This window comes from Bos javanicus, chromosome 29 (assembly GCF_032452875.1).
Source record: "Bos javanicus breed banteng chromosome 29, ARS-OSU_banteng_1.0, whole genome shotgun sequence".
Lineage (NCBI taxonomy): Eukaryota > Metazoa > Chordata > Mammalia > Artiodactyla > Bovidae > Bos > Bos javanicus.
Window position 1 is genome coordinate 38,327,036 of NC_083896.1, and position 9,891 is coordinate 38,336,926.

Sequence of the window (9,891 nt, forward strand, 5' to 3'; positions counted from 1 at the left end):
CTAGGTGTAGAAGCCTAAAGAAAAAAAGTTGCCAGGCTAAAACCATCAAAGTAGACAGAAGGGAAATAGTGAGGGTGTGAGAGAATTCATGGCTTCTGATTTCTTGGGTCCAGTCACTGAGATCTTTGTATTTGCTCTGATTCTTGTGTCCTGGATTCCCAGAATCATTTCAGTGAGTCTCCCTATTCCTTGAAGCCAGTTGGAGTAGGGCTCCTCTCAATTTTGATTCAGACTTGGTTCTAGATTCCTCACACCCAGACACAAACAGAAGCAACCTTTGTTTCAGCATCATTAAGAGTGAAACCCTTTATTCTTTACTGAGAATAGGGTGTACAGAACACCAAATACAGTTCACCAGCATCCTGGGCAGGAGTGCCCAAAGTGTGAGTGAGTGTGTGTTAGGAGTGGCCTTAATGATTCTTGAGCCACACCAAGCATTTACACTGCCCGTGCCAGGCCAATCCTGTCATTTCCTCGATCAAAGACTGAGAAATACAGCCTCAGGAAGACTTCACCCAGGACCCAGCTCTCTGTAGATCTCCTCACTCTTTTCTCTTTAAAGGTGGTATAGCAGTGGCCTCTAGAATCCTGGGGAAGTCAAAGACACACACCAGTCAGCATGAACCCTTACCGGTGACTCCCCCAATATCCAGACCCAGCACAATTCTTTGTTTTATTTCCCTCTTTTAGTAAGTATCAAGGGGTTTTCTCAGCAGCAGGGGATATGAGAGTTCATCCAAAACCAAAGAGGGCCAAGATATCAGTTTATCATGAGGAAGGGTGTGGTGAGTGGAGGACTGGGAGTTGGGGAAACAGAGGAATGAAAAACAACAAAGTCCTACTGTAGAGTGTCAGGAACTATATTCAATATTCAGTGATAAACCACATGAAAAAGAATAAGAAAAAATATATTTTTATGTGTATAACTGAGTCACATTGTTATGCAGCAGAACTTAATGCATCACTGAAGATTAGCCACACTTCAATATAATTTTTTTGAAAAGAACAAGTGTGTCCATAGTTCCCCTCACTCCCTGTTTCTTTCCTTCTGACTCCTGCTCCTTGTTTTCTCTGCATAGAATGCTGGTTCTCCTCCTCCATCCCCACAATCCGTACTTTATTAAAAAAAAAACAACAAAACTTTATTTTGTATTGGAGTATAGCTGATCAACAATATTCTGAGTTTCAGGTGGACAGTAAAGGGACTCAACCATATGTATCCGGGTATCCTGGTCCCAAAGACACCCCTCCCATCCAGGCTGTCATATAACTGAGTGGAGTTCCCTGTGCTACAAAGTAACTCTTTATTGGTTATCCATCTTAAATACGGCAGTGCCCACAACACGTTCTTGAAGACTTAACCCAGGAACTCTGAGAAGCCTCCTTTGGCCCACATTCACCCTCTTTGGCCACTCCAGGCTTAGCTGGGTAACGTACTCTGGTTCCCCATCCCCAATGGTCAGTCCATAGCCCTCATCAGCCCTAGTAAGTCCCCAGTGCCCCAGTGCAGACCACCTTGAGATGCCATTTGCATGGAATCCAGTGCACTTTTTCCTAAACCAAGCAACCCTCAAAATGGCTCAATGAGTTTGTTGTTTTAGAATTCCTGAAATTCCCTCTCTTCCTCAAAGTCTTCTTTGAGTCCATCAGCCAGCTCTGAACTCTCACAGGGAGCTGACATGAAGCCTCCTCCCTCTGCTGGGGCTGAGCAGTCACTCTGCACCCTTTATTCACCTTATTATCCAACCTCCCCACAGAGGGGTCTGGTATCCCAACTGAAAAAGGAGGCACCTGTCCAGAGCAAGGGGAAGATGCAGGCTAGGACTAGGCTGACCATGTAATTTATCATTCAAACCAGAAAAATCTTGAGAAGGGAAGGCAGACTGTTAACTTATGCAGGGACATCACACTGGGACTGTCCCCAGCCATTCTCCATGTAACATGGCCTATTTCAGGGACTGCTAGAACTGAATTTCATGTTCATGCACCTAAGGGTTCAGATTGAATTGAAGCTCTTTGAGGACTGAGAATTTTAATGTTCCCCTCTCCCTGACTCCCACCATGCCATATGGTGTGGTATCTCCACATTTATTTCAGGAAGATCAGTGTCCCACACAGCCCATTACTCTCAAGTGTTTGGTTTTGTGGGAGGCACTGGCCCAGCCACTGGGCTCAGCAGCATCTGCAATAGTGTGACATGGCCTCCAGAGGGCGCCCTCCTCCCAGCAGCAGCCCAAGGATTCCTGCAAGTTCCAGTTTGAGAACCAACCCTCAGTATTGTCCCCTCACCTTGAGGATGTAAGCTCGAGGTGGCACTGGGTAGTTGACGCCGTTGATGGTGAAGATAATAGAGGGCAGGATATTGACCGCAGAACATGAAACGTAGTACTGTTAGAGAGAGAGGGTGAGAGGTTGGTCCTGGAGATCCTTGTTGTGTGTGGAGCCTGGGAGTGACCCTGGGGCATGACCCTTCACCTTGGAACCCCGTGGCGTGGCGCCGATGATCCTCTGTATGTTATCAATCAGTCTTCCTGGGCCTTGGATATTTGATGACCCAGTGTCCACAAGGGCCGCACAGCCTTCAGAACAAGCAATAACCTCTCTGTTCATGGTGATGCTGAAAGACAATGGAAGAAAGCGGGCATCAAGGTCACTCTGAGTCTCCCCAGAGTTGCCCCCTTCCCGACTGTCTCCTAAGCAGCCCTTCATCTTTTGCCCTCTTTTCCTTTGCTCTCGACACAGCACCTTTCCTGATATCCTCAAATGTAGTACTTGAATACACCAGGATCTTTTGTACCTTGACACAAGCTGGTCTTCCTTCCTTCCTGGAAGACTCCACTCCCCTTTGATTAGCAAATTTCTTCTCATCTTCCAGATTCCACCTTAATTGTATTGTTTTCGGGAATTCTTTCACCTGGTGTTTATCAGTCTCCTGTCTTGGTCATCTCTGTAGACCCTTCCTCATGACTGTTGCTGCTGCTGCTGCTAACTCACTTCAGTCGTGTCCGACTCTGTGTGACCTCATAGAGAGCAGCCCGCCAGGCTCTGCTGTCCCTGGGATTTTCCAGGCAAAGTACTTTAGTGGGTTGCCATTGCCTTCTCCTCCTCATGTCTATCATGTACCAAAGTTACAATTCACTATGTGGGTGATTCACTTCACGTACATCTGCCTTCTTAAATGTGAGGGCGAGTTTTATTCTCCTTGCCTCCCTACAGTGCCTGGCACACAGTGGATGTCCAATGCTTATCTGTTCAATGAGTGAATGAAGACTGAGAAAACAGTAAGAAACATCAAGAGAGCTGTATCTGATGGGGAACAAATAATGGGTCACACACAGAGTGAAGATAGAGATTCGCAGGAGCAGCAGATTCTCATAGTAGGGGGAGAGAGGGGCTCCTCTGGGAGAGGGTGTCTCCCAGAACTGCTCCTACAACCAGCTCAGACCCTGAGACCCTGGCCAGGAAATACATGACTAGCCCACAGAAACTCCAAAGGATAAGTCAGCTTTTGTCTGAGAGTATCACACAGAATCCTATCAATTATGCCTCTTGTCCTCAGGTCACTCCTGGATCCCACTTTCCTGATTCTCTGTTATAGCCCCTGCCCCACTGTGTGCCCATGAACATGGGGTGCCTTTTTAATTAGTTGCTTTAACGTCTTAAGACTGCAGCCAACCCCTCTCCACTGCTGGGTAGCTGCTCCCTAAGACCAGTTTTCCCCATTTTCTCAGGACTGTCCCTGTTTTTAAAATGACATTTATCTGTACTGAGAACTTCCTATGTCCTAGGTAGCCCTGGGCAGTTGGTCATCTTATCATAACTCTGTTCAGGCTGGTGAAATTCTCCTTGATCCTCTGTTCACCACACTGTAGAGTCCTCTAACCATGCTCTCCACTTCAAAGGGCAGTAGGTGCAGCCCTCTCCCGGCTGCACAGACCTCTCTGGACCCTTTTAGGACCCTGGTCAGAGCCTTGCTCAGAAGGCCTGGGGATTATGAACCCATGGGTTGTTTGTGTATCTATGTGCTTGTGTGTTTGTTTGTATGTGTTTCTGTTTGTGCTTGTGTGTCTCTGACTAGCTATGCATGTTTTTATGTGTCTCTGTGTTTGTTTATATGTGTCTGCTTGTGTGTTTCCATGTGTCTGTGTGTCTGTCTCTGTCGTTGAAGGTGCTGTATATGTCTGTGTGACTGTGTGTCTGAGAATGCATTTGTGTGTGTCTGCCTGTGTCCTTGTACATTAGCGGGAGCATCACTTGGGCTGACCCTCAGAGGGAGAGGCTTACCGGTCTACGTGTACACTCCAGTCGACTGCTTGGATCAGTGGTACCCACTTGAGCTCTCCCTTGTAGTAGCGGTGGTCCACCCCACCAAACATCACCACACTGCCCTCCCGCTTGTCTCTGTAGAGAGAAGTGAGGGTGGGATCCTTGGAGGACAGTAACAACAGCACTGTCTGAGAGCTGTGCTTATCCAATGATCAACACCCTAATAAGGTCCTGATGTACAGATGCAGAAATAGCATCTAGGAGAGATTTAGATCCAGACTGAAGTCTGTTAATGTCTCATGAGTGGCACAGAGGAGGTTAGAAGCTGAATCACTTGTCTGAGCTCCATCCCTTATGTCTTCTGAAGACACCCTGGACCTCCAGCGACCTGAGTGCTCAGACACCATCATAGGACAGGGTGCTGAAGTGTTTTGGCTTTCCTCGTGTCCTCTTTGTCATTTTTCAGGAAAATAAAGCCTGGGAGTTCTAAGGGTGTGGGTTCACATCACCCAGAGTTGGCTCCACTGGCCTATGACCTACATTGTCCAAAGGGCTCCACACTCAGAAGGGACCCCACCTCTGTTCTCCCTGTCTTGAAATGCCTCATATGTCTTGAACAAGGGGTCCCACACTTTCATTACTCCCTGGCTCCTACAAATTGGGTAGCTGGTCCTGGTTTCTCAGTGAAATGCTAATGAGGAAGGAAAGATATCCACCATCCTTCTCCTTCCTTCCTTATCAAATTCATAAGCAAATACTAGTGCCTTTTCCTTCAACTTGTTTCCTGTTGCCTTTCATTTGCGTTCCTCCTCACTGACCCACCGCCCACCCCCCCAGACCAAGTTACTGGTCTTGAGCCCAGGAGTAGAGTTGTGTTCCACTAAAATTTTATTTATAAAAACCAGTGGTAAAGCCAGGTAGGGCCCTGGGGCCATAGTTATCCTTGGTTATATTACTCTCAGGATACTTTATCAAGTGTTCTATAATTTTTGTGCAACTGAAAGCATCTTACAGTTAATTTAGAGAAAGGAATTGTCCATCTCAGACTTACTTGCTCAAGTAGAAGGCAAAAACAGGCTCAGAAATGGCACCTTCATTCTTCAGCTTGTCAAAGATGGGCATGGCCTTAGACCAGGATAGGTTCCAGTAGTTCAAGCCCAAGATGCCATCAAATCTTTTGTGCGCAAACCCGTATTCCTCCACGCTTAGACCAAATGGCTGGTCGGTACTTACAAGGTCCCCAATCTGTGGGAGAGAAGAGTGTTCCCACTTACAGATATGTGAAGTGGGGCTAGGACTGGGCTGGGGTGCATTGCCATTAGATCCTCAGAGAAGAATTGAGGCTGGGCTCTGTCTTTGGTTGCCCACAGACGGTTAGCGCAAGGTAGAAGGGGAATTTAGGTTCCATTTGAGAGAGGCTGTGAATTTTAAAACATCTGCCCCTCTGAAAAACACCACCTGAGTGAGTTAAATTGGCCTCGTGGCTCCTGTACAAGTAGGGCAACCAAGAGTCAGGACAGGTCCCATTGATGCCACCTTATGGACAAAACAATCAAGAGCAAGATAGCCTTCTCTTTGGTGTCACTGTGACCTAATGACAGGAATGGACTGCATTCTCTGTAAGGTACTGTGGACTCTGCATCTGTCCAGAAAGACAGAAGCCAAAAACTCAATCTTGCTTGCAGAGTTCTATGAAATTACTGCCTGGGGAATTCACTTTTGGGGATATCTGTGTATTTCTGTGAGTGTGTATGAGAGAGAGAGAGAGAGAGGGGAACTACTCAAATATTTTGGGGGAGGCAAGCCATAGATTTATTAGGGTGCTCAAGAGTGAAAACTCATTTATCAGGCCCCTTGACTTCTCAGGCCTCCAGTTTCCCACTCTGGATACCTGAAGCCCTTGACTGCCCCCATGGCCCTCAGATCAGTTTTATCCTGTCCCTAAACACCCCACAGCAACTTCAGTCCTGAAAAGCCAGCCTAACTCCATGTTTTATCACATGTGTGCTCTCAGCAAGGCCCTTGCTGTCTGGACCTCAGTTTCCTCATATGTCTCATGAGCTAATCAGAGTAACTGCTTTGTGGAGTTGTTGCAGAATTAAACCAGTTATTACCTGAAAGTGGCTGGAACAGTCTGTGAATATAAAAGTGGGTGCTTTATCCCTTCTCGTTCCCAGATAAATGGACCTTGAACTGCTCATTGGCAGAGGAGCTGCAAGTCCACATCTCAAGCCACTCTCTGGGTTAGCTAATTTGTTTGCTTGTGTGTCACCATGGTCACTGCCCCCCCAGAGACATGATCCTGTGGATAAGGTGGCCAATATCTATGGGAGTTAGGCTAGGAAGGGTCCTGCCAGATGGTCCTGCATCTGTTTTGCAAGCCATGGTCACTCTATAGCCAGTCCTGACTCAGCATATGTTACACTGTTACCCGAACTGTGTCATAAGCAATAACTCCGTTCATTCTCCCAGATCCATAGATGATCCTGAAGGTCTTATTGGTAGGCCGGAAGGTGGAAGACTGAAGATGTCTGAACCTAACATGTGTAGCTGCAGACACAAGAGATGAGTGTCATCAGGTGCCAAGGGTGGAAACAGGGTAGCAGGGCAAGTGAAAGATGGCCCGGGTAGGGGGTGTCTGTACTCACCACAGGATGTACTGTTGCAATCGATCGAGGGCACCCACAAGTCAGATGAGCCTGTGTCAAAGATAACCTGGAATTCCTGAGGGGGTGTTCCAATGGTGATGTTTCCGACATAGAAGATCTACAGGGAGAAGGAGGGAGTGGGTTAGTGCAGAACTGGCTATCCTCTATTCCCACATTGATGCCTCCCTCTGGGTGTCACATATCTCTTGAGACCACTTTCTAACCACCATGCAGCTCATAGACTTTGGTCACAGAGGTATCTGCATTTGATATATTTTTCCTGTGCTACATTGTATGCAGGATATTGACTCTATGACCAGGCGTTGAAGTCATAGCTCCTTCATGGGAAGCCAAGAGGCATAAGCACTGGGCCTCCAGGACCACTGGACACCCCGGAAAGTCCTCGTGCCTTCATTTGAGAAGCTCTGTAGTCTCTTCAAAACAAGGCATAGCACCCCCTTCTCCAGGAGGTCCTACTTGATGAACCCCAGCCACTCCCTCTAAACTTAGACCACATCCAATCAACACCACACAGGTGACTGTTTTATTTGAGATGTATTTACTCTTTGCCTATCTCTCAGGCTGGCATTGGCATTCTTGAAGACAAAATAAGCCCTTTTCTAATCTAAAAACAGTAAGCACTGTGTTAGATTCTTATGGCAATACACAGAATACAGGTTCAGTAAGTTTTTTCTGCTGTCATTCTTGTATCTGTGGAAACTGAATTCCTTTACCTGGGGATTCACAATTGCTTTGCAGTTGGTTCTACCTTCTGATCAGTGATGGTTCACTATTCATCTGTAACTGAGTGGCTCACTTAGTTCAGAGGGAACAGTCACCCTCAAACTAATGACACATCTTTGACACAAAAATGGATATTTACCTGCCACCTGGTAATTGCCAGGCCCAGTCACAAAAACCAACAGTTGAGGATGAGAGTGCCTTCTCCTCTGGGTGGGGTCCCTCTTTTCCAGTGTCTCTGCCTCCTGTAGGAACCCCAAACCCCAACATCCCATCTGGCACCTCCAGATGAGCCCCATGCTAGGCTGGAGCTCCAGGGGGCGCTGTGGAGCACCATCCTTCCCAAATACTCACATCTCTGATGTTTCTCAGCGGGTGAATAGTAAGATTTGAGCCACGAAAAGAAATCTGGGACAGTCTGTAAGGATCCTCCTTCAAGAAATTGTTCAGCATGTTTCTTCCACTGAGAGTTTTTCTCATGGTCTTCACTCTCCTTAGAGGTATTCTTTCACCGAGCATTTGACAAAGAAAACAAAGATGCTACAATTAGCTGTCAGTGTAAAGGTATAACTGTCATTGTAATGGCCCTGTGTATTTTCTAATCATTTTTATGAGGCACATTATTATCAGAATTTTATGCATAAAACATGGCAAAGACATAGTTTTGAATACAGATTCTTTTCTGCAATCTTGGGTAAGCCATATGACCATGTGGTGTCTGAGTCTCCCCTTCAGCAAAATGGTGGAATGTAACAATACAAACCCTCCAAATAGAATACCTTGGGGATATGTGAAGTGATGGATATAAGGTACCTGATAAATAGGAAGTCTCAACAATGACAGCCATCAGCATTGCCGTTGGCATCCCACTCATTCCTTCTCAAAGAACCTCAAGGAAGGAGGTAGAAGGGGGACTCTTATCCTCTTTTACAAGGGAGCAATTTGAAATACAAGAGGTTTCTGAGTTGGCAGTGGTCACACTGCTCGTCAGATATAAATCAGTGTATATAAAATGGTGTATCTTCCTCAAAGTTGAAAGAGAGGAGAGAGTTAAAAGAAGAATCCAAGATATAGGGAACAATTAAGGGAAATTCAGAGGCTTGAGAAGGAAGTAAGAGTCAAATGAACAATTAAAAGCAAACAACACAAAGAGAAATACACTCCCAGTGACCTCCAAAGAGATGGAGAGATAAATGACAGTGATACAGAGATGTAGACATAGGCATATACACATTGAAATAGACAGGAGAAAAGAGGACATGTTGAACAAAATGTAGAAAAGTGCTATTCCAGAGGACCACATCAACATCTGCATAGACTGTGCACTGAACAGTTGCAAGGAGTTGCATTTTGAACAGGTCATGACATGTCTGAACCCCAAGATTTGTGCAACCCAAATTTACACCAAGACCTTGGGATCCACAGTTCCTATAGCAAGTTACTTATCAAAAAGTAAGAGTTGAACTTTAAGACTCTTAGGGAAATATTCCATTCCCTTCAAATCTGATGGGTGGTAGAATAATCAGATGAAAAGAAAAATCCGAGAAAGGAATATGATGTGACATACAGTCCCCATACATACTTGACTATGCACTCTGAGAAGGCCACCAGCCCGAGGAGCACAAGCCACTTCATGCTTCTTTCCTGGTTCCAAGTACTCAGGGAAGTTTTGGTTCTTAGCATGTAGTGGTGACCGGGAGCCCCTAGTTATATATGCTCTGACCTACCCTAGTTTTCCCCTTTAGGCCACTAAAAGATCTGAAAAAAAACACAAAGGTCTCGATAAAATCTTTACCTTCATCAGTGTTCTTGGCGAATGGACTTTGAAGCTTTTCAGAATACAGAGAATTGAACTGTAATCTCTTCCTTGAAGCTTGGCTGGAAAATCAAACTGATCTACATGGAAATCTAAGAAGATGGAGAACCTTGCCTACTTGGAGAAATAACTGCCAAAATCATCATGAAAATGGATACTTGGGGCCATGTTTGACACCTGTGGTTTCATGTCATCTTCCTAGCCACCTCATGAGATATGCAAGGACATTGCTAGGATGATAAGTTGTCAAATGGCAAAGTGAAGACTTCAGGGACAACCCAGGGACAAACAACTGGCTTTAGGTAGTGGGTCTAATGGCAGACATCAGGGGCACCTATGATGCCAGGCTGCATCAAAGATTTAGGGCAGAACAGTACTTCAATTGCATGGTTTCAGTATTGGAAGAAATGTCATATGCAT

The 9,891-nt window shown here is 45.8% G+C and overlaps 1 protein-coding gene across 1 annotated transcript; it reads right to left on the minus strand.

Annotated features, from left to right (window-relative positions):
• Positions 1–276: 276 nt before the first annotated feature.
• Positions 277–9,338, minus strand: LOC133241266 (pregnancy-associated glycoprotein 1-like). Its single transcript, XM_061406530.1, has 9 exons — positions 9,238–9,338; positions 8,010–8,160; positions 6,915–7,032; positions 6,698–6,816; positions 5,318–5,511; positions 4,285–4,401; positions 2,476–2,617; positions 2,290–2,388; positions 277–588 (listed from the first exon to the last, which is right to left on the minus strand). The coding sequence occupies exons 1-9, from the start codon at positions 9,336–9,338 to the stop codon at positions 439–441; spliced, it is 1,191 nt and encodes a 396-aa protein (XP_061262514.1). The 3' UTR covers positions 277–438.
• Between the last annotated feature and the right edge of the window lie 553 nt (positions 9,339–9,891).